The 25459-nt window shown below is 46.7% G+C and overlaps 1 protein-coding gene across 2 annotated transcripts in view; it reads right to left on the bottom strand.

Moving 5' to 3' along the window:
* Positions 1–25459, bottom strand: part of NOX5 (NADPH oxidase, EF-hand calcium binding domain 5) — an 84175-nt gene that overhangs the window by 18320 nt on the left and 40396 nt on the right. For both annotated transcript variants that reach the window (XM_014536310.1, XM_005862089.2), the window contains exons 2-10: positions 19235–19358; positions 17582–17732; positions 13597–13807; positions 12313–12547; positions 10893–11046; positions 10491–10669; positions 9013–9195; positions 7354–7486; positions 3655–3797 (exon numbers count right to left, since the gene is read on the bottom strand). In XM_014536310.1, coding sequence (XP_014391796.1) covers positions 3655–3797; positions 7354–7486; positions 9013–9195; positions 10491–10669; positions 10893–11046; positions 12313–12547; positions 13597–13807; positions 17582–17732; positions 19235–19358 — 1513 coding nt within the window. The remainder of the gene's footprint in view (positions 1–3654; positions 3798–7353; positions 7487–9012; positions 9196–10490; positions 10670–10892; positions 11047–12312; positions 12548–13596; positions 13808–17581; positions 17733–19234; positions 19359–25459) is intronic.

Below are 25459 nucleotides of genomic sequence, written 5' to 3'. Positions count from 1 at the left end.
CGGGTGTCCTGGGGCCTGGCCAGTGTTCTTCACACGGCTCCTTTGTCTGAGGAGACGGAATGCTGCGTTCCCCACGTGTTGGATGTGAAGTACTTCTGGTGACTTTGGGAGATACACTGCGAGAGACCTAGACCTTTCTATGTGTTTTAATCCCTCTGATTGCAAAGAGAAAGCCCTACATTATAATTTCTATGTCTTTAGCATTTACTAATCCCTCCTCTTTTTTTTCTTTTAACAAAATGAGAGAGAGAGAGAGAGAGAATGAGCAGAGCAGTGGAGTGCAGCTTCAGGCTCCAAGCCTTGGCAGGCAGAAACATCTGATAAGAGTCTAATAACATTGGTTTTCATTGTTTTTACTCTTAGAGCTACTGTCTGTTTCTGGCATAGGATATCAGTTTCCCACTAACAGTGGCCATCAGGAGAGTCCTTTTTAAATACAAGTAAGTTAAAGTAATGTTGGGATACAAAGGGAACTGTGAGGTGGGAAATATTATGGTGGGAAGTGAATATGGCAAAAGTGATGAGGGTGGGATGCAGGTGACTGTGCAGAAACACCGTGAAATGTGAGGTCTTCCTGCAGGTGGCTGCCCTAAGGCCCTCTCTTCCAAGTTCCAAGGAGCCGCCACCCCGGGGAGACAAACCACCGGCTCCCCAGCCTCCAGCCCGGCTTCCTCAGTCCTACCACTTACCAGAACCCGGTTGCTGGCCGAGGCTCCGCACCGCGCCTGAGTCCCGGCCTGTGTCCCTGTGTGCACCGGGCCTTCGCCCCCCTGCCACGGAGCTCCCTCGCATTTGTAGGATATCAGCTCCACACTGACGTCCTTGTTGGACACCACTGCTCCCTGTGCCACGGCCTTGGAATAAACGGGCTGGGATTGCAAATCCTTCTTGGTTTCAAAATGGGAATTGTTTTATTATTTAAATCACAAAAGTAATACATTAGTTTTAAAGATTCAGATATTACAGAATGTTAACAAATAAAGTGAAAAGGGACCTGAACCAGGTAATATGACTTCTTTAAACATTTTCTCTATGTCCTTCTAGACTTCCTCTCTTTCCACCACCCTCCTCTCTCTCACATACACACACACACACACACACACACACACACACACACACACACAGTCTCTCTCTCTCTCTCTCTCTCTCTCTCTCTCTCTCTCTCTCTTTTACATAAATGGAACATACTGCTTTGTAATCTGGCTTTTCCACTTTATTATATCTTAACTAGGTTTCCATACTTTCCAGTGCATATCTTTTTTTAGGGACCTATATTCCATTATAAGGGTGATCGGTAACTTATTTTGCTCCTTTCCTATTGTGGAATTTTGATTATTATTATTTCCTCATTATTGTTAACAACTACCATGTACAAAATAGCACCTTTTCCATCTCTATCCTTTACTCCAGCGATTTTCAACCTGTGTGCCGCAAGACTTTTTAAAATATGCAATACCTGAGTAGTTAGTTAGGGGCACAGACCTCTTTTCTCTTAGATTGCAGAATGAAAAAATGACAATAGCCAACACAACAATAGCAGTCAGGTGTGAATGCCCTGTCTTGAACCATAAATATAGATTATAGCCTAGCTGGTTTGTGAACTGAATGGTCCCGGGTTCAATTCCAGTCAAGAGCACATGCCTGGGTTGCAGGCTTGATCCCTAGTGTGGGGAATGCAAGAGGCAGCAGATCAATGATTCACTCTCATCATTGATGTTTCTATCTCTCTCCCTCTTGCTTCCTCTCTGAATCAATAAAAATATATTTTACAACAAATATATAGATCATACAAAAGTGTTGCATTTTATTAGTCATGTTGAATGATAAGGTTGCATCTGATTGGTTAATTCTTGGTACCAGAAATTCTTATATACAAGTATAAACACCTGATTTTTTAAAAAGTTACTTTGGAGCAATGAGGGTAGGTAATTACTATTACTATTATTATTATTATTATTTGTAAACCAATCAAAACTATACCTATTTTTGTCATATCAGCAAAAAATATAAAACATTTTTTGTGTGCCACAGCATTTTAGTAATTAGCTTATGTGTGACATGATATGAAAAAGGTTGAAAATTGCTACTTTATCTTGATTTGTTTTCATAGCATTTATTATCACTTGACACTGTATCTATTTTATTTGTTTATTGGCTGTCTCTTCAGAACATAAGCAGTGAATGTATCTGCCTTGCTCACTGATCTGTCTCCAGCATCTAGTACAGTACTTAGGAAATAGTAGGTGCTATGCTCAATAAATGTTTGCTAAATGAATGAATGAATGAACAAGGTGCTTAAGGTATTCTTGTGCACCTGTCCAACTAGCTTTTTAGAATAAATCCCTAAAAATGGAATTGCTGGGCCAGTGAGTATAGATATTTAAAATGCTGACACTTACGGCCAGACTGCCCGCCAGAAAGATTGTGCAGATGTATTTTTTGGCAGAGGTGTGTCAGGTCCCAGAGGAAACACAGCTTTTAACAATTCCCGGTGTGCCATAACTCACCTAGCTTCAAAAGGCAGCTTCCTCCTTCAGGAAGTTTCCCCTGGTTAACAGTAGACAATGCTCTCTCATTTCTACCTGTCCCTCCAATTCCCAAAGCGTTGCTCTTGGCACCATTCCAGGAGGGCTCTCTGGTCTGACTGGGCAGGATTCCCCCTGGTTTCCCCCTGGACTTCATATCCTTCCAGGGCCAGGCAGGGCAGGGCCAGGCCTGGGGGCTTCTCTTCTTTTGACCTTCCGCAGGGTTTGCAGCCTGGTGCTACAGCCCACTAAGTGTTCAGGTGCCCTCCGTCTCCTTTATCTATTCTTCCTCAGGTGCCGCTCTGATCTCTATGTATTCCTACCAAACCCCACCGAGCCTGTATGTGCCCCAGGCACTGGCAACTCGGAAGGCTTGTGGATTTCATCCAGGTTCAAAAAACAACGCTGATGCCCTAGCCAGTTTGGCTCAGTGGATAGAGCGTCAGCCTGTGGACTGAAGGGTCCCAGGTTCGTTTCTGGCCAAGGTCACATGCCTGGGTTGCGGGCTCGATCCCCAGTAGGGCATGCAGGAGGCAGCCAATCAATGATTCTCTTATCATTGATGTTTCTATCTCTCTCTCCCTCTTCCTTCCTCTCTGAAATCAATAAAGAAATATATTAAAATAAAAAACAACAACAACGCTGATGCTAATGTGGGTGGTGTTGATGGTGATGATGAATGGTCCATCTGGACCATGCTGCCCAGGTCACTCAATACTTTACAGGCATCCATCCCACTGGCCCTTTAAAAGAACCATGTGAGAAAGGGAAGTCAATTCGTAAGTGAACAACCTAGGACTCAGCAAGGTTAAAGGATGAGCCCATGGCCATACAGTTAGCAAGTGCTGGAGCAGAGACGTAAAGGTGAGTTTTTCTGATCTCAGTTTTCCCTCTCTTTTCTTTGTCCCCTACCTTTTAATTGAGGGCACAGACTGGGTTGGACCGGGGGGGATCAAGATTTGAGAAGGCTCTTAGACCACACAATGCGGAGCTGCCTTGGTCCTCACACTGCCTCTCAGCCAGTGTGCACGCTGCTGCTCAACGGCTGGTGCCACCAACCAGGCAGAAGGCAACTTGGTCCCCATGGGTTTGCCTCCATGGTGGACCCTTCCGTCCCCATAGCACCTACCTGGGGCCTCCTCTGGCTCCTTCTCATTCTCAAACTCCTCGACAGTCTCTTGGAGTCACAGTCCACTGGGTCTGATGCCTTGAAGGACTCATAGAGCCTGTTTGTCCACTGGCCTTCTGAGCGGATGTGTAGCCAGATGGTGTCTGAACAAGAGATGCGGGGAGAGGATCAATGCTGGAATCCAGCGAGGAGCAGGCCCGGCTCACCTGAGAAATTGGGGCTGGGTGTCCGCTGCTCAAGTCCTGGGTTTAGATCTGTCCTCCCTCAGATCTAAACTAGCGCCACAGCCACAGGACATGGAGATCTGATCTCCCCCTTGCAAATTTTCTCAATGAAGTCAATCTAAGCCTACACAGTAAAGGCTCCGTCTCCTCTGCCAGGGCAGGGGCCAGAGCTGCCCTGAGCACACCAGGAGCTCCCTGGGGTGGAGTCCCTGCCTCCTCCATCAGGCCAGGGTCTCACTAAGGTGGGGATCATTTCCCTCCCACATTCAGCCAGGTGCCTGTCAATGGCTCTGCACATAGTAGGTGTTCAACTGGTGGTGGGACCAATGACTTTAATTGCACCTTGTGCCTGGGATGTAGCAGGTGCTTTCTCAGGTTCTCTGTTGAGTGGATGACTGGCGGAAAGGTAGTGTGGGGTGGCCACCCTTCTGCTAAGGGGGACCAGAGAGAATCCACAGCATTAGACTGAGGAGGCCCCTAAGAGACCTCCTTTTTCTATTCTTTTAACCCAGGGACTGTTTGGGCAGCTCTGTGAAGGCAGTGGATAGCCAGCCGTGGGCAAACTACGGCCTGCGGGCCGGATCCGGCCCGTTTGAAATGAATAAAACTAAAAAAAAAAAAAAAAAGACCGTACCCTTTTATGTAATGATGTTTACTTTGAATTTATATTAGTTCACACAAACGCTCCATCCATGCTTTTGTTCCGGTCCTCCGGTCCAGTTTAAGAACCCATTGTGGCCCTCGAGTCAAAAAGTTTGCCCACCCCTGGGATAGACTCCTCACAGTAAGGTTCTTAAATACATAAAGTAACATACGTAGGCATTGCAAATGAAACCAGTTGTGATGAGAAAGTTATCAAAAATATTTTTTAAAAACACCAAATGTGTGATTTAGGAATGTATGCGCTTCTTTGTTAACACACGAAATAACTCCCGCTGGGGAGTTGCATGGCCACTGAAATCTGAAGTAATGACGAGGTATCAGCCACAATTGCTGTGTGATATAAAGGAATCTATGGCTTTTATTTAGAAAAAGTCACAGGTATTGTTAACACTATTGTGGGTTATCTGCATTCCTAAATGAAGAAAAGGCTAAATTTCAATTAGAGGTTAGTGAAAATAAAGATGCCACTCCCCACCCCCCACCCCTTCCAAGGTCACAAATAAACTGGTTCAACCCTGTATTTACAGAGGTCCGGAGCGGCATGTTCTCACAGCTTCATGAGGAGTGACCTGAAAAGTCAGGACTGGAGCTCAGGTCCTCAGACACCTCCTCCCATGCTCCTCTCTCAGGCTTCCTCCCCTTTCAGGCTATAAGTGCGTGTGCGTGTGCGTGTGCGTGTGCGTGTGCGCGTGCGTGTGTGTGTGTGTGGGGGGGTAGCTATGTCTCTCTACACAAATGCATTCTGAAGTGCCTCACACAGTGACTCACACGTAGGAGGCCCCCCTAAATGTCAGTTGCATTAAAACAGCCACGGCTGCCAACCTGAGTCCCACTCCTGATTTCTGTAAACAGCTTCGTAAACAAAGCCAGAGTATTTTCCAGCTCCCATGAGGACTCAGCTCACTGCAGGAGACTCACGGCCCACGAGAGAGGTGGATTCCACGCTGAGACCCTGAAGAAGCCCCTTTAAGAACTGGTCAAATAAATGACCCATCCACTTAATAAACATAGTCATTATAACCAGAGTAGTAGCGATAAACTGGAATACTATGCAGCCACGAAAAGAAAAAGTTCTTTTTGAAAAAACTGGCATGCAGAGATTTTCATGACACACTATTCACTGAGGAAAAGTTGGCTGCAAAACAGTGGGAACAGTGTGATCCCACACATGCAAAGGTGTCCCTGCATCTGACTCTCCATGTAGATGTACCGGCTGGAAGGCTGTTCACCAAAAGATTGACAATAGTTTTCTTTGAATGGAATTATTTGAGGGATTTTAATTTTTTAACTATGATATTTTATTTCTATTTACTGATTTTAGAGAGAGGAAGGGGGAGAGAGAGAAGAAAGGGGGAAGGGAGAGGGAGAAACATTGACTCATTCCATTTACTTTTATGCATTCATTGGTTGCTTCTTGTATGTGCCCTAACCAGAGGCTCTGACCCACAACCTTGGTGTATTGGGATGACGTTCTAACCAACTGAGCTACCCAGCCAGGGCCTTTAGTTTTCTTCTGTACAGATTTCTATATTGTCTGAATTTTCTGAGAGCATATATCTTCTTTAGAAAACAGAAAAGGGAAGAAAAATAGAAAGAAAATAACCCACCCTCTCAACCTTCATCCCTGTCTTCATCCCATTCTACATCCAGGCCACCAATCAGGTCATTCAAGGGGGGGTTGCTGAGCAGCCTCATGTGGGGGGAATTCTGGCTTTGCATCTGCACCCTGAGCTCTGGGGGCTGGGTCCTGTGGGCTCTGGTGAGGAGGCATCCTAAGTGAAGCTAAATCTTTTCATAGGGATGAGTCAGAGAACCCCTTTACCCCTCATGGAGCCAAGTAAGGGTCTCAGTGTAACAGGCCACGCAAGGCCTGTGCTGTCAGAAGCACCACTTGAGGTGGGCAGGCCAACCTCTGGCCTGGCCAGGAGCGCAGAAGTCTGGATGCTGGCTCCAACAACAGCCCAGGACCAGAAGGAAGGCACATGCATGGGGGAGGGGGGGAGGGAGGGGTCCGAGAACAGCTGGGTGAAGGAAGGGCCAGCTGAATGGTCCTATGGGTGCTGGGGACCCGCAGAGAAATGGAGTAGTGCAAGGGTGGGGCAAAAGAGTGGGAGGGAGTCTGCTGCCTGGGGGTCAACCGGCTCATGCCCACAGGGAGTGGGGAAGCCTGGCTTCTTGGCACAGCCCCCTGGTACTCCTTCCTGTGAGCTGGCTGCTCCTCTGCTGAAGACCTTCGTGGGCTCCCAACTGCTGGGCCATCCAGCTTCCAACTCTTCATTCAAAGGCCTCCTTGGTCCCACCCGGCTCTAATTGGCTTTGCCAGCCACATTGTCTGCCTTTCATCCCTCTTCTGACCCTCTCTCCTGTCCCCCATTCTCTCTGTGTGTGTCCCTCCCTTCTTTCCTCCCTACCCCACCCCAACCCTTAGCTCTAACAACATCAGATGTTCCATGTTTCTAGGTTTTCATGCTTTTGCCTATACTTCTCCCCTCTGCCTCCTCCCCATCTCCTTCCCTGTCTACTAAACTCCTACTAACCTTTCAAAGCTCAGCTGAAATGCCACATGCCTGCGAAGCCTTGACTACTTATCCCATCATGTCAGGCCCGCCCCTGTGAGCTTCGCAGTAGCTGGGACAGCTCTGACCAGGCCATTCACCGTGTCTACCCATCTGCCTCCTTGTTTCAGAGGGAGCTTTTGGAGATGGACTTTGCGCACCTGGTTTTGTTCACCTCTGTGTGACTGGTTTCCAGGCTGCGCTTGGTGCACAGTGGAACTCAGTAAACATCTGAACGATGGGAGGACTTGGCGTACCTTTCTGCTCCGGAGCACTGCTGATGGTGAAGGGGTGCCACTCGTAGCGTGCGATGGTGGGGATGTTCAGATACAAGTAGTCGCCAGGCCTGTAGTTGAAAAGCGGGGGCCTCTTGATGAGGAGATGAGTCACCTGGGGAAAGAAGATCAGCATCATTCCTCTGCCATAAATCAGAACTATGGCAGGTGCCCTCTTTATTCTGTATGTTAGATGGGCACATGTCACATGTGGTTCTTGAGGTGTCCTGAGACCTTTCTGTGCCTATGAGTGGGGACCATCCCTGCAGCACATCTGCTAACCAGGGCTGGGCAACTATCAGAGAAGGGAGGAGTCAGGCTGTGTCTGAAGTGGGGTTCATGGCTTGATTCTACTTCTTATGGTGTAAATGCTGCTTTTTAGTGGCCCTCTCCTCTGTGAAGCCCTCCCTGACTGTTCTAGCCTCTTTCTTGGAACTCCTGTAGCACTTGGCCAGCATTCCAACCTTTGTGATAATAACATCATCCTGGATAATAGCGTCAGTTTACTGAGCACTTTCCTGTGTGCCAGAGCTCTAAGGAGCACTTTAACTGTTCTCTCTAGTCCTCACAGTAACTTGTCGTACTTTCTCCACGTTCTGGATGGAAAGCTGAGGTACAAAGAGGTTAAATAGCTTGCTCAAGGCCATCAGCCAGGAAACCGTGGCATTTGAATCCCATAATTACTGTCTGATGCCAGAACCAGGACATAAACCACAGCCTCATTATTTAACTTCCATGTCCTCACACTCAAGTTGTCCAGAGCCCTGCCCACCCTAAACTGCCTACCCTTTCTCCGTAAATGGCCCGAGTCACTCAGACACCTGGGAGATGTCCTAGCCTCCTTTCTCTCTCTACCCTGAAATGCATCTAGTTGCCTTTGAGTCCTTCTGTGATATTCCCTCTCCTCATCCCACAGTCACTGCCCCAGTTCAGGATCAAGGCCCTGATGAGCTCTTATCTGCATTTGTGCAACAAGATCCCAAATGGTCCCCTACAAGCCACCTTCCACAGAGCAACTAAAAAATTTAGCTGGAACAGATATCAGCTTAATACCACACTCTCTTCCCCACCCTGCTCAGGGGTTCCCTGGGGCCTGCAGAGGGAGGCTAAATTCACTACTAGGCCCTGCCCACCCCTTCAGCAATGCCCTTTCATGTGTTGTCAATCCAACAAACTCCTGCTCATCTCTCAAAGCCCTGATATGGCATCTCCTCCCTCATTCTGAAGTCCTCTCTGGCCTCTCAAAGACAGAGTTTGAGTCCTCCTGGAACTGTACTTCTCTTACCAGCACAGCCCTGCACTATAATGAAAGGACTAATCGTCTACTAGCCTCGGGAGCCGTGGAGAGCATGACAGTGCCTGAGCCTTTTCTGTGTCTGTCACCTAGCACAGGGCCTCCACCTCATAGCCATTCACTACATGGTAACTGAGCATGTTCTTTGCAGACCTGGCTTTTAGTGGTAGCCTGTCATTCCCCTTCCTATAGTGTCACTCCTGAAGGGCTGGACTGGGTCTTGCACTTTGCTTGTCTCCTCCACTGGGCTGGGGCTCCCTTTCTCCTTGGGGACCAAACAGGATATCCAGTTGCTGTGCCCTACCACCATCTGCATCTCCCCTTGGCCCCTCAGGCCCTCTTTGCACCTTGGAGGGGAGCAGATTGACTTCCACGATGCTCAGGGCTGCCATGCGGGACACCGCCAGCCCGACGGCCTTCTCCAGGAAGAACAAGATGCCGGGGACCAGCAGCCACTTCCAGAAGTTGGGCCCATGCAGGATGAGCAGGAGCCACATGGGAAGGTAGGACAGGTGGGTCCAGTAGAACACCTGTGGGGGTGGGGGGCATAAGTTGCTAGAGTTCAAGGCAAGGCCATGGCTCAGGGCCATCCTCAAAGCCAGGATGGTGCCCAGAGTCTTGGCCATACAAATCCTCTCCTGGGGACTGGGCTGGGTAAGAGGCTGGGAAGCTTCCTCGATTCTTTGTTCTGGGGACTTGGCCCACGGAGCCTGTACGGGAAGTTTCCTGGTGCCAGCAGGCAAACATCTGAAACATCCTCCTGGGGGTGTTCTGGGCAGAGTGGAGCACCCCCAAAGGCCTCGTAGCACTAATGTCCCATCACACTGACCCTTTCTCTGGGGAAAGAAAGGCAAGACAACAATGGTTTTCTGGGAATGGAAAAGAAAAAGGCTGAGGACTGAGCTTTAATACGCGCTCTGCTACTCTCTTGGGACATCGGCTTAGTAAATGACATTTCTGAGCTTTCGATTCCTCATTGTTAAATGAGGATGCTGATTCCTACTTCAAAGGGCTGGTGCTGGCCCAGAGTAGGTGCTCTGTATACATCTATTTCTGATGTGACCAGGTCAGTCCAGGGACAGCCAGCGTCTCCAAACTAAATCCTCTGTGACCTCCTGTGTCTTGAGGAGGTTAGAGAGAGGGAAGCAAAGATAAAACTAACATTTTTGGAGCACTTCTGTTCCAGGTAGGTAGTTACTGGCTTCACATACATTTTCTTGTTTAATTACTAAAATAACATCAAAAGTAGAAGATTATAGCTTTATTTTGCAGATGAGGAAGCTGAGTGACCTGTAAATCGAGGGGTGGGGATTAGAACCCTGGGGGCCTGTGTTCCTTCACCTCCCTATGCCATCTTGAGCCCAGTTTAATCAAACTAGGGGATGAGCCAGAGAAAAGGCAGAATCTTCTAGAGCAGTGGTTCTCAACCTTGGCTGCACATTAGAATCACCTGGGAATCTTTTTAAAATTCTGATTTCTGGGCCTCATCCTCCGGAAATTCTGTTTCTTTGTTACTAATGTTGTGGCTCCACCCCATAACAAAGAAACAGAATTTCCAGAGGATGAGGCCCAGAAATCAGGATTTTAAAAAGATTCCCAGGTGATTCTAACGTGCAGCCAAGGTTGAGAACCACTGTTCTAGAGCAAAACACTTGCACTTGGCAGACATTAACAACAGCCCAATGGCAGAACCCAAATCACATGCACATAATATGCATACTAGCCTGGGACCTTCATGGGCTCTGGGAGTACGTTAGAGGGGGCATGGCATGAAATGAGATGGGAGCCCAGCCTGGGAGAGGCAAAGGGGGCAAGGGCTGGGCACCTCAAAGTGGCCGCTCCTGCGGATGCAGGAGCTGGAGCAGGCGAACATGAGGAGCAGCAGCAAGAGGAGAGCCACGCCGGTCGGGGAGGCCAAGCCATGGACCCAGCCAATGCCAGGCCTCGTGGTGAGCAGCAGTTCCCAAAACTGGAAGGGGCTGGACTCAGACTGGGCCTGGAGCACTGGAGACAAGCACAAGAAAAGCTCTTCCCACTCCACCTTCCTTTGTGGTCCCCATCTCTCCCCACCAGATCCCCATGAGGGCGGGGACTTTTGTCCAGAGTGCTGGCTTATCGGGGGCACCACTTCTCCACTCATCAGGCAGGCAGGACACACAGGGACTGGATAACTGAGTGGTTGGGAAAGGCTCAGGTCCCACCATCCCCCCAGCCCCAGGCCACTCACCAAAGTTCACAACATGGGCCACAGTGTGCACAAGGGAGAGCCCAACCACCACATAGCCCATAAGCTGGTGAAACTGTATGTTCCGGTCCAGGGGCAGGACCTGAGCCAGCCACGTGGCCCGCAGCCATGTGAGGCAGCGCCTAAGCATCAGCACCTGCAGGACAAAGGGGCCGAGATCCCTGCCTGACTCTCCCTCTGCCCTGTCCTCCTTCCCCAGCAGCTGTCTCCCTGCCTCCCTCTGAGCTAGCTGTGCTTCCTGAAGGGCCCCATCACCACCCCCCGCCCCCAAGCCTTCGCTGCTCTCCTGGGTCCACAGCTGGGGTCTCCGAGGTAGGGTCTCCGGGATGGGGGTGGGAAGAGAAAATGTTATAGAATGCCTGCTGGTACTGCTTCTATCTAAACACATGAGAAGCACTGACATTTAATACCTGCATTGACACGATGACCTCTTTATCCTGTATGTTAGATGGGCACATGTCACATGTGATTCTTGAGGTGTCTTGGGAAAGACCTGGCTTTCCGAGGGGCACCTGACGAGGGCTTCCTCACTTGCTCATTTGCTTTCAATGCAATTACTGCACACAGATATGTGGACTTGCAGATTGCATTGTCCGGTTTTAACGTAAACTAACCACGCCTCACAGAAGTGGCAAGTAGCTTAAAAAGATTCACAGCAAAGAAAGTGAAGATTGAAAACAGAGTTGATAATGCAATAGCAAGTTACTAGGAAAATGAGCCATGTGTCTCCCACTCTTGGAATGAACTCTTTGTAGGCAGTTATGAGGTTAAAAATACAAGCCACTCTTAAGAAGCTGATATGATCAAGAAGAGTGTTTGAACTAGAGATGTACATCCCTGACCATTAAAAACGACCCTTGCCTTACAGCTATATTGTGGTATAAGTCGATTGGCTAATGATAATAGGGCATGCATATAATTATAAGTAAATACACATGTATTGGGCTGTTGGAAGGGTCTTCTGTTTTGTTTTAATGGTAGGAGTAGGCAAAAATGCTTGGTGACCGAATTCCCTGGCCCAGAGGGTTCATTACATTGACTCCTTAGCCTGGCAAGCAAGGCCTCTTGAAGGGTTCTCTCTGGGGGAGCCCTGCCCAGGAGCCAGCCCCACCTCCTCCAGATCCACTATAGTTTTGTTGTGCCCATCCAATGGAAAGTGCTTAGCACCCTGATGGGTACCCAGTAAAGGGCACAAAAATGCCAGCTATGTTATTTATGTGCTGTGTGACTATGGACAAGTCACTGCCCCTCTCTGGGCTTCAGTCTCCACCACTGAGTAATGACCCTGATTTCAAAGGTGCCATCCTGCCCTGGCACTCTACGTCCACCGTGTGGGTTGTCTATGAGGAGCCTACATCAGTGCCCCTGCCCGCTTTCCTGCATTGTACCCTCGGATTCCTACCGCGATGAAGCTGCAGTCGAAGTTGAGGCACTGGCCACAGCCCTTGGCCACCATGACGCTGATGCCGAGGGCCCGGTGCGCACTAGCTGCCAGGGCGAAGAGCAGCACATGGAGGCCGGTGTAGGCGGCCAGGCAGAGTAGCTGGCTGCGGTGATTGTGCCAGTAGGCAGAGGTCAGTGGGCGAGGACGGGGTGAGTGCCGTTTGGTGGCAGGGGGCTTCAGCCAGTGGGCAGCACTGCAAGAGAGGGGCTCCACTCAGAAGGACGGAGTGGGGCAGGCTGGGGAGGGAGGAATCCACCGGGGTTGTGATGGGGACCCCGGGATCGGAACCTAGAGACCTCACTCCCGCTGCAGCCCACCAACTCTCTGGAGCCTGGCAGCAAGCAAGCTTCCTTTTACAGTAAGAAACACAAGCGACTGCTTCGGGTCACACAGCGAGGTGGAGCTGGGATGGAGCTTCGCTCTGTCTGATGCCACATCTGTGACTATTTTTATTACCTCTCCTTACTTCCCAATTGAAAAAAAGAAAACCCAGCAATTGAAAAGGATGGAAGACTCTGAGATGTGCTGTAGTAAATAACCCACAAAAAAGTTAATACACAAAAAGAATAAACTAAAAACGGGCACTATTTATTCAGAGCGTGGGACCAACTTGAGTCTACACCCGATGTATATTATTTCTCCACAGCCCTTATTACATTTCTGCTTTTCTACTTTATGTGTTTGTTTATTGGCATAAATGACGTTCTCTCCCTCTGGGATGCAGCCCAGCAGGGCACTGCCTTTTTCCAGAACAGTGTCTGGTACATAGTAGCTGTTCAACCAAATTGAATACCTGATTGCCTTTGCTAATCACTTGTGTGGTCCTAGGCATGTTACTTCAGGTGAAATACCTTTAATTTCTTTTTGTAACTTTAATCTTTTTACAACTTTAATTTCCTTTGACAAATATACCAGTGCTATAAAATGCACTGGTATATTTGTAATAATGCCCAGCACTTAGTAGGTGCTTACTTCTGTGAGTAGATTCTGAAGAGACACAGTAGAAAATGGAAGCATGACTATAGCTGTCCCCTGCGGAAAAAGTGGGCACAACTGGGCTAAGCGAGGTTGGGTTGGGGCTGAGCTGGGGTGGGAGGGGCTGACCTGAGGTGGGGCGGGGCTGACCCAAAGCGGGGGAGGCGGGACTGAGGGATCTCTGGTGAGTAAGTTCACGCCGCTCTTCGCTCCCGGAGTCTAAACCAGACACATGCAGTGCCCACGCCGGAGAAGGGCTGTGCGTACCTGATGGTCAGGTTCTCCATGACGCCGGGGAAGTGCTGCAGCTCATCTCGGAGCTCCTCAAAGGTGATGTCGCCACTGCAGTCCTTGTCCGCAGACTCGAAGAGCGCCAGCGTCAGCTGGTCCAGCTTCTCCTCCGACAGCGAGATGGCGCTCTCCAGCAGGCAGGACTGCAGCACGGTGCGCAGCTCGTCAGCGTCGATGGAGCCATTGCCTGTCCCAGGAGGGGATGATGCCAAGTGGGGGGCCTGTGCCCGGACCCCACTCTGTACCTGCAGACACCTCTGCCCTGCTCAGTCATTGCATAGAGTAGTGAACTTTTCCTGCTCGCCTACCTCAGTCTTCCTCCAACCAATTTCCTTTCGGGGTACAGACCAGACAGTCAAAGGACATGTGTCACCTCGGCTCACAAACCCTCCATGGCTTCCTATTGCCAAGCTCAACAGAGACAAACCCCTCCCCCAGCATGGAGAAGCTTTGGCTTCGGTGCCTGCCTGGCTGAAGAATCTGCAGCCGCCTCGTTAAGCATCATTCGATGACCAAGACCAACTGTCCAGAAGATACACTCACTTGCTTAATCTATAAGAAGTTACATGCCCAGAGTCTCAATTATCCACGGGCAAGCTGTGTATGAGGTGGTGGTGAGGGGGGAGTTCCCTGTTGTGCCCTAACTTGCAGCAGGCTCTGCTCAACCATGTTGTCCTGAGAGGCCACAGCATGTGGACTTATGTGAATATGAGTGGCTAAAAGTGATGTGAAAAGGAAGCCAAAACTATCAACTGAGATGAGTATTTGGAGCATTTTTTTTTCATATGTATTTTCATTCTTCAAAAATAGCAAGACCCTTGATTGCTGATTTCTTGGCCTGCTTTGGATATAGACACACATGTAGCAACAAGCTCTGTCCCTTACTATCTGAGTGATGTAAGACCTTTACAGTAGTGAATGCTATTTTGCTCATCTTGAAAATGGGGATAATAAATCCTCCTTTTCAGAATTAATTATCTTCAAGGATGAGAGATAATTAATTATAAAGCACTTAACACAGTACAAGAAGGTGGTTGCATATAAATGGAAAGTCTTATTGGCTTTGTGATCATCATTTGGGCCAAAGCCAAAGTCTGTAATCACATTACAGAGCAGAGTCTAACACATCACTCTCCAGCCGCACCTCCTGTCCTCAGCTTTCCTAGTCAAGAGCCACCGCGCAACAGGTTTCAGACTACATCCAGAGCACCAGTCCCTCCCCTACCCCTTCACACCCTCTCCTCCACCCAGCTCTCTTCTCTCCTTGGGCATTTGCAAATCCAGAGTCTATCCTCCTTCACAACTATTCTCATGCACACACTCTTCTTCCTCATCCCTCTGTCCTATTCCACTGACCCTAAAAATACCCCATCCCTGGGTGAATCCAACCACCTGTTTTCTTCTTTCCTGTTCCAGGGCAGCTAAGTGAACACTGCTGAAGACAGTCACCCAGGAGGGCAGGAATTGTTTGATCCCCAGCCACAACAAGGCCTGCAACTTGCCCACAGTCCTCTCCTGCACCTCTCGTAAGGTCACGCTCCCGCTGTCTGCAAAGACCACTTCTCACCTCCGTGCCCATCCAATCAATCCCTCCCTGGCTCTCAGTGAAAACTTGGGCCACTGGAAGAGAATGCCCTCTAGCTCTTTCTGTAAAACTACAAGTCTCCTTACACCTGCCCTGCCCTCGGGCTTCCTCCCCACCTTTGTCTGCAAGAGACCTTGAGTATGATGTAGGCCTGTGTTCTTCCTGTTACAGGACAACCTCTCCATCCTCAAGTCTTTGGAAAATCCCCAGGTATGAGCACAGCTTGGTGGTCAGAAAGCAGTCAGTAAAGAGGGCGCTGTGATGACTGGAGTGAGGTCTGAGGAAGATGCCCAGGAAGCAGCGTGGTCAACTGCCCATGGAGTGGGCAGGCCAGTCAACTTGGGGAGTGGGTTCCAGGAATGAGGTCTGGCTAGATTGAGTCAGGTGGGCATGGGAGCTAGAGAAACCCCACAGGCCAGAGACCCTTGCCCAGCAGCAGATTTGCAGGTAGGTTGAGCTTTACAGGATGGAAATCTAGCCCTGTGACTGCTCTGCTCAGCACTGTTTGATGGTTTCCCATTGCTCATTCTACTGAGACTCCAAAACATGTCCCCCAGGGCCTGCACAGTATGACCTCACCCACCATTCCAGTCTCATTGGATGCTTCTTTCCCATTCCAGTTTCCTTTGCCCTGATGATTCCAGGCCTTCAGAAACCCTTAGGTTACAAAGTCACCAAATATGTAAAAACCAGGATGTTCATTTATAATGCCGCCCACAAAAAGAAGGGGGGAGGACAATTTCAATAATAGGGTTTGAATAAATAATAAATAACAGAGTGTATCCTATTATAGGTACTGTTAGCTAAGTTAACTAATTTAATCCTCAGATCAACTTCATGAAATGTATTATTATTATCATTATTCTTATGTGATAGGTGAAGAAATTGAGGCATAGAGAAGTGAAGTAACTTGCTCAAGGTCAAATTATTGGTGGAGCTGAGATTTGAACCTAAGTAATCTGGCCTCAGAGTCAGAGATCTTAACTATGTACTGGGCTATGCTATATGGAACATAGGACCACATATGTACAGTGGCATATGACACAGCCACTTAAAATGATGCTATAACTACATTGAGTTACCACTTCACACTCACCAGGATGGCTATTATAAATGAAAATAAAAAATGCTGGCAAGGCTGTGAAGAAATTAGAATCCTTGTGCTAGTGGGTATGTAAAATGGTGCAACTGCTATGGATAAGAGTATGGTTCCTCAAAAAATTAAAAATAGGATTTCCCTATGATTCAGCAATTCCATCTCTGGGTATATGCCAAAAGAAGTGAAATTGGAATGTCAAAGAGATATTTGTACACTCATGTTCATTGCAGCATTGTTCACAATATTTGAGAGGTAAAAACAACTCAAGAATCCATTGATGGATGAATGAATAAACAAAGTGTGGTATATACAGACAATAGAATATTGTTTAGTTTTTTTTAAAAAAATGAAATCTTGTCACCTAGTACATGGATAAACCTTGAAGTCATGATGCTAAATGAAATAAGCCAATCACAAAAGGGCAAATATTATGTGATTCCACTTATATGAGATACCTAGAATAGTCAAATTTTTAAAGACAGAAAGTAGAATGGTGGTTGCCAAGGATGAGGGCAGGTGGAGGGAGAGGATGGGAGTTAGTGTTTAATGGGTCCAGGGTTTCAGTTGGGAAAAATTAAAAGTTCTGGAGATGGATGGTGGCGATGCTTGCCCAACAACGTGAATATACTTAATGCTGCTGAATTGTACACTTAAAATGTTTAAAGTGATAAATTTAATGTTATGCATATTTACTACAATGAAAAATGATGTTATAAAACAATATAGTCTCACATGAACCAAATGTTCATATTGTTAAATAGTGATAAAAGGTAGCATGTATAGTATAATCCTATCTAGTTAAAAATGTGTGTGTGTGTGTGTATGTGTGTGTGTGTGTATGTGTGTGTGTGTGAGATCAGTTAGAAGACAGTATAGAAAAATGTTCTGGGTAATTTTTGCTTTTTTCTTTAAACTATTTTGTACTATCTCAAATGTTCATAGCAGGCTTGTGTTATTATTGTTACAAGAAAAAAGTAACAAAGATTTTTTTTTTCCAATCAGAGAAAAAGACAAAGGACAACTCTGGTCTCAGGTGAGTTGAATCAAGGGCATTTGTCTCCTGGGCCAGTCTCCCCTTCTCTCCACCCACAAAAAGGAGGCAGGGACCAGACAGAACGATAGGGGTGGGGGACCCACAGAGGGAGAACCATCAGCCTCGCCTGGAGAAAACAGCCCTGTGTTGGGCACAGCACTGAGATGGGCTGATTCCCTCCCCCCGCCCCCCCGCCCCCTCGTCCCCCTTTGGAGTCCCCCGGACCCATACAAAGAGCCCTTACCATCGACATCATACACCTGGAAGAGGAATTTGAGTTTGTCCATGGGGTTGCCGTGGATGAGCAGGGTCAGTGCCTCCTGCAGCTCCTGCAGGGTGATGGTGCCACTTCCATCCGAGTCAAACAGGGCGAAGAACCGCTCAGCAAAAAAGGACTGTGGCCATAGAAGGGAGGAGACAGACACAAGTGTGGCAAGTGTGGCTGCAGGGCCTGGGCTTTGAATTCACTCACCGTGTGTGTGTGTGTGTGTGTGTGTGTGTGTGTGTGTGTGTGTGTGTATACACCTTGGGGTGATGGGATTCAGTCAGGACCCAGTTTATATCTGCCCATGAGGCCACACCAGGGTGCAGTGTCCATGGCCCATCCTGCCTGCTGAGAGCAAGGTTGGGCTCTAGTGGACGAACTGTTCGGAGCCCTGCAGCAAGGATGGACTTGTGTATGGGGCTCAGGTCCCCTTCTAGCCTCTGGGACTGGTCATTTGTGTAGGCTCTCTGCCACCACCCCCATCAGCCTTGCAGTCCAGACCTCTAGTGGCCTCTTACTTCACATGGGGAAAGGGTCAAATTAGGGTCCTCCTACAGGCTCCCCCAGGTCCTCTCCATCCCCTTTGGGGCCACCACCAGGGATAAGTGAACCCAGGAAGAACTTATAGAGTAGATGTCACCTGCCTTTTCCTTTGCTTGTTTTGGCTGCCTATGGCCTACACTTAAGGATTGTTCTTAAGTGCCAATTCACTCCATCCATCCATCCATCCATCCACCCACCCATCCATCCATCAATCCATCCATCCATCCATCCATCCATCCATCCATCCATCCATCCAACAATCATGTCCTGCATAGCCCCTGCTTGCCAGGCCTGGTGTTAGACACTGGGAAAGACAGGTATTAAGAAGACCTGGGCTGGATCAGTGTCCCAGCTACCAGTATGCTGTGCTCTGGATGCTTCCCTCAAGGCAGGGAGAGAAGCCTGCAGGGCTCCTGTTTCTGACCTAAAGAAACCATGAGTTCACATGAAGCATGAAGTCAGCTATGAACAGTCAAGCCTGCCTTGGCTTTATTGGTACTCTTTCCCCCCTGGATCCATTGAGTAATGCCTTATCACTCTCTACCTTCCTGAATGGCCTTTATCTTAATACATTTTACAGCCTCCTGTTATCATGGTAATGTATTGTTAGACAGAAGGTCTTTTTTTCTTCCCCATAATTACAATGGAAGGAGGCAGAGCATTTAGAGTTCTTTGCAGTATCCCAGGTACCAGCAAGTGAGGAACCCTCTGATCCAAAAGGGCATTCAAATGCTCATTGGCTCCCCCTTATCAAGGACATAGGCCATCATCTGAATGCCAGCCCAGAGGACAATTGGGGAGAAGTTGGCATTTGCAGGCTCAGTCCTGCTGTTTTCTCTGCTAGTGTCACCACTGTTTGTCAGGTATGCAGGTTGTTATGGGGATGGGCAGAGGACCCCCAAAATCAAAGGAAGACTGGGAAGGATGTGGCAGCGGGAGAAGCTCCCCCTCACCCAACCCTGCTCAGAAGTGAAGCCTCAAGCCCAGAGAACCCAGAGGGGACCTTTCCCTCCTTGTGAGGCACTGTGTCCTGGAACCAGATTGTCTTCCTCTGTAAACACAGTCCCCACTTCTGGAGTGGACACTTGCCTCTTTCACATTCAGGGCTGTTTTGAATTCTTGCAGGTTGATCTCCCGGTCTTCTCCAGCAATGGTCTCAAACTGGTGTGTCACCCACTGAAGCCACTTAGCATCCTCCTTGGCACTCATGATACTGAGAGACAAAGGAGACAGGTTTATGAGTTTGGGATGGTCTCGGGCTTACAGTGGTCCCAGGACCTCTGCCTTCCTCTAACTAGGGCCACGGGCCTCCCAAGGGGTTGAATCAACTTGGGCCATGGAAGGGGAGCCTCCACACAGGTGTTTCTTTATGTCTTTAAGACCCTGTCTCGCCCTAACCGCTTTGGCTCAGTGGCTAGCGCGTCAGCCTGCGGACTCAAGGGTCCCAGGTTCGATTCCGGCTAAGGGCATGTTCCTTGGTTGCGGGCACATCCCCAATAGGGGGTGTGCAAGAGGCAGCTGACCGATGTTTCTCTCTCATCGATGTTTCTAACTCTCTATCCCTCTCCCTTCCTCTCTGTAAAAAATCAATAAAATATATTAAAAAAAAAAAAAGACCCTGTCTCTTCCTTCCATCTGGCATCATTTGGCCCAGGCTTGTGTCTTTTCAGGTTCTGGAATGATAGGGCCCCAGTGAAATGAACCCTAAACTATAGGTATAAGGTTGGAGAATGGCATGCTCCCAGAGTGCTGTTAAGAGGATGACAATGACTTTCAGCTCTATACTGTCTTCCAAATACTTCCCACCCACTACTTATTTTGGTCTCTGTGACTGAAGCATAGTAACCTCCATCTTGGGTAAAAACTGCTGTTTAAAATTTTAACCCTGCTATTCCGGCTTCTGTAAGTGTTTGCTTGCTTAAATAATAGGGAAAAATAAGACTACTCCCATTCCAGAGAGGCCATAAACTATGCCCCAGACAGAGTTGTCAGTGCTGGTGCCAGGCCAGGCCTTGAGATGTGGTCTCACGGCCCTTTCCCAGCACACAGGACCTCTTTCTCAGAAGGTCCAGAAGTCTCATTCCAAATTTGGAAAACAAAGAACGGAAAAACATATAAATAGGAAAGACTTCCACCATATTGGGCCCCAGAATTTGAGAAGCAATATTTCCTCTGGGCCTGCTAGCACTAGCGAAATTAAAAAGACTCCAAATAAATTTGGCTTACTGATTAAGGCATCTTCTGATTTACAATATAACATGACAATCTGTTGGACTATGCCATTTTATAAGGAGGAAATAAGCTCAGAGCAGTTGAGTAATTCAGCAAAAGTTATTCACAGAGTTCAAATCCAAGGCCAGTGTTTTTTCCATCATGCCCCAGAGCCTCTACCCTCTGCTTGAACACTTCTAATACAAGCCACACCAAGACTCAGACCTCGGGTTTTGACCCTCCAGGTCCAAGACTTATTCTACAATAACCCAAGGGTATCACCTGTTTAAAACCCTCAGAGGTGAGCTAGCTATCCAGTGATCTGAACAGAGGTAAAAAAGAAGGATCTCTTACCCTTTGAGATAGCATGAAAGAACCTGGGGAGTATTATGCTAAGTGAAATAAGCCAGTCAGAGCAAGATAAGTAACACATGGTCTCACCCATGTGGAATCTAATGAATAAAATAAGCTGATGAATAAAATAGATCCAGAGACATTGAAACATGGAACAGACTGATGAATCTCAGAGGGAATGCAGGGGAGGAGGATGGGTGGGGAGAGATTAACTGGGGAACTTAGTTAACAGAATGATAGTGACTTTTCCAGCAAGGCTATCATTCAAAATAGATGATGAAATAAAGAGCTCCCCAGATAAAAAATGGCTAAAGGTGTTTATCACCATCAAACCAACACTGCAAGAAATGCTAAAGGAACTGCTGTAATAGAAGAAATATATATATAGAGAGAGAAACATAGGCATAAATAATTAAAATGGGCCCAGCTGGTGTGGCTCAGAGGTTGAGCATTGACCTATGAACCAGAAGGTCACAGTTCAATCCTGATCAGGGCACATGCCTGGGTTGCAGGCTTGATCCCCAGTAGGGGGCATACAGGAGGCACCAATAGATGATTCTCTCTCATCATTGATGTTTCTCTCTCTCCCTCTCCCTTCTTCTCTGAAATAAATACAAATATTTTTTTAAAAAGAATTAAAATGACAATAAATAAGCACCTATCTATAATAATAAAAGTGTAATATGCTAATTAGATCAGACGTCCTTCCAGATGTCTTTCCAGACGACCTTCTGGACGAAGCCAGGATTACGAGGGAAGCTGGGGTCCCAGGTGCCAGAGGGAAGCCGGTGCCGACAGCCAGGGGAAGGAAGGCCTACTCTTGCACGAATTTCGTACATCAGGCCTCTAGTTAATAATAACCTTAAATGTAAATGGATTAAATACTCCAATAAAAAAATAGGGCAGCTAAGTGGATACAAAACCATGAGCCAATTATATGCTGTGTATAAGACCCACCTCAGAACAAAAGACTCACACAGGATGAGAGTGAAGGGATGGAAAAAATTTTTCCATGCAAATGGAAACGAAAAAAAGCTGGGGTAGCAATACTCATAGTTGGCAAAATAGACTTCAAAATGAAGGCCATCACAAGAAACAACAAAGGTCACTACATAATACTAAAGGGATCGATCCAATAAAGATAAACCCTGGTAAACATATATGCACAATACAGGAGCACCTAAATATATATAAAAACTTCTAGATGACTTTAAGGTAGAGATCGACAGCAATACAGTCATAGTAGGGGACTTTAACACCCCAGTGACTTCACTGGATAGCTCTTCCAGACAAAAACTTAACAAGGAAACAGAGACTCTAAATGACTCACTGGATCAGATGGATTTAATTGACATTTATAGAACATTTCACCCCAAAGCAGCAGAATATACATTCTTCTCAAGTGCACATGGGTCATTCGCAAAAATAGACTACATGTTGGGACACAAAGTCAGTCTCTACAAATTCAAGAAAATTGAAATCATATCAAGCATCTTCTCAGATCACAATGGAATAATTTAGAAATCAACTACAGGTAAAAACACTGAAAAACATTTAAACACATGGAGGCTAAATAGCATGTTACTAAACAATGAATGGGTTACCAATGAGGATAAGAAATAAATAAAAAAATTCCTGGAAACAAATGAAAATGAACACACAACAACCCCAAATCTATTAGATACAGTAAACGCAGTCCTGAGAGGGAAGATCATAGAACTAAGGCCTATCTCAAAAAATAAGAAAAATTAATAATAAACTATTTAACCCTACAACTTAAAGAATTAGAAAGAGAACAATAAGAAAAGCCCAGAGTAAGTATAAGGAAGGAAATAATAAATTCATGACAGAAATTAATGACAAAGAGGCTAAAAAAAACCAAAAAAAACCCCCAAAAAATCAATGAAATCAAGAGCTGGTTCTTTGAAAAGATAAACAAGATTGATAAACCTTTAGCCAGACTCATCAAGAAACAAAGAGGAGGATTCAAATAAAATCAGAAATGAAAGCAGTAAAGTAACACCTGAAACCACAGAAATACAAAGGATTGTAAGAAAATACTATGAACAACTATATGCCAGTAAGCTGGACAATGTGGATGAAATGGACAAATTCCTAAAAAAATACTATCTCCCAAAACTGAATCAGGAAGAATCAGAAAACCTGAATAGGCCAATAACAACTGATGAAATACAAGCAGTAATTAAAAAAAAAAACACCTCCCAGCAAACAAAAGCCCTGGTCTGGATGGCTTCACAGGGGAGTTTTACCAAACCTTCAAAGAAAAATTAACACCTACCTTCCTCAAACTATTCCAAAAAATCCAAGAGGAAGGAACACTTCCAAGCTCTTTTTATGAGGCCAGCATTATTCTAATTCCAAAACCAGATAAAGACACTTCAAAGAAAGAGAACTACAGGCCAATATCCCTAATGAGCATAGATGCTAAAATCCTCAACAAAATATTAGCAAATCGGATCCAGCAATATATTAAAAAGATCATGCACCATGATCAAGTGAGATTTATTCCAGGGATGGAAGGCTGATACAATATTTGCAAATCAATAAACGTGATGCATCACATAAACAAATTAAAAGACAAAAATCACATAATCATATCAATAGACACAGAAAAAGCATTCTGAAAAATCCAACACCCATTTTTTATTTAAAAAAACAACAACAAACTCCTAGCAAAGTGAGAATAGAGGGATCATATCTCAACAGAATAAAGTCCATACAGCCAACATCATATTCAATGGGCAAAAACTAAAACCATTTCCCCTAAGAGCAAGAACAAGACAGGGATGTACACTTTCACCACTCTTAATCAACATAGTACTGGAAGTCCTAACTATAGAGATCAGACAAGAAAAAAATAAAAGGCATCCAAATTGGAAAGGAGGAAGTAAAACTCTCGTTATTTACAGATGATATGATATAGTACATAGAAAACCCTAAAGACTCCACCAAAAATCTACTAGATTTAATAGAGGAATTCAGCAATGTAGCAGGATACAAACTCAACACCCAGAAATCAAAGGCATTTTTATACACCAATAATGAATTGTCAGAAAGAGAAACTAAACAAATAATTGCATTTACAAAAAAATTAAGATACTTAGGAATAAACTCAACCAAAGAAGTAAAAGACTTGTACTTGGAAAACTACAAGTTGGTTCTTTGAAAAGACTAAATAGAAAATCATGATTAAAGAAAGAAAGTGAAACAAACAAAACAAAAACATTATCATTAACAAAGACAATAGAACTCAAGAAAAAGTAGGGCTACAGAAATATAAGAGTATCAAGTGCAAATGTTGGTGAATTTAGAGAAATGAACTAATCTCAAAAAGTAACAACCTGAACTTACCAATAATCATTTAAGAAATTAGAAAGGCAGTTAAATGTCAACCTCTTAAAATAATGTTAGACCTACCTTGTTTTTATAACTGAGTTCAATCTAATCTTCAAAGAATAAGTCCAATATTAAACTATCTCAGACTATCCTATCTAATAAAGAGGAAATATGCTAATTGACCCTCATGCTGTTGCAAAGATGGGAGTGCCCACAGCCAATAAGGAGGGAATATGCTAATTGACTGCCACGCCTTCAAAGATGGCAGCGCCCACAGCCACAAGGTGGTGACGCCCAGTCCCCTCAGCCCTGCTGGGGCAGCAGGCGCACGGCAAGGCCAGGCCTGCCCCTAGATGGGCCTGGCCTTGCCGCGCACCTGCCTCCGGAGTCCCTCAGTCCCCTCAGTCCCTCAGCTGCCCAGGGCCAGCCCGAGGTGCAGGCAAGCCTCGGATGGTGGCTGCCCAGCCACCTAGGGCCGCCCTAGGCTTGTGCTGCTGGCAGTGGCAGCAGCAGAGGTCTGATGGGGGCATCGCCTTCCCCTGATTGGCGGGTTGCCTCCCACCCCTGAGGGCTCTTGGACTGTGAGAGGGGGCAGACCGGACTGAGGGACCCCCACTCCAGTGCATGAATTTTCATGTACTGGGCCTCTAGTCCTATATAATAAAAGGCAAATAGACCAAATGGCAGAAAAACTGAACAACCAATCAAAGCGTAATTTCTAATGATATGCTAAGGCTGCTCAACAGCTCGCTATGACGTGCACTGACCACCAGGGTCAGGCAGTCAACTGATCAACTAGTCACTATGAAGTGCACTGACCACCAGGGAGCAGATGCTCTGACTGGTAGGAGCATCTGGGGTCTGGCTGATCGAGACCGAGTGAGATGGGCCTGACATGCCCTGGAGCCCTCCTGTGGTCCCTCCCCAGCCCAATTCCACAGGCCACTCCCCTTGGGAGGGTGCCAGACACAGGGCTCATGGGACTGATTGGGTGCAAGCCCGCGGCAGGCACAATGGGGCTGGGATGAGCGGGAACAGCAGGTAGGAGCTGCAGGTGGCATTGGAATGATGTTTTTGGCCCGATCCCTGCAGGCCACCCAGAGGGACCCCACCCATGCACGAATTCATGCACTGGGCCTCTAGTAGAAAATAATAGTAAGATTTCCAACTTATTTTGCAAAGCTAGTGTACAAAAAAAAATTCTAGACAAATTTAACTTATAAAGATGCAAAACTCAAACTAAAATATAACCAACCTAAATCCTGAAGTCTAATTTAAAATTAATAATCCACCATCATCAGGAAAGGCTTACTCCAGTAAAATAAGGATACTGAGAGACTATTAGGAAATCTCTCCACAGCCTCTGCAGCAGAGCAGTGGTCTGCTAGAGTA

The sequence above is a fragment of the Myotis brandtii genome, unplaced genomic scaffold (assembly GCF_000412655.1).
Source record: "Myotis brandtii unplaced genomic scaffold, ASM41265v1 scaffold160, whole genome shotgun sequence".
Lineage (NCBI taxonomy): Eukaryota > Metazoa > Chordata > Mammalia > Chiroptera > Vespertilionidae > Myotis > Myotis brandtii.
The sequence above is the reverse complement of the archived record's forward strand: the minus strand, read 5'-3'. Positions and strand labels throughout refer to the sequence as shown.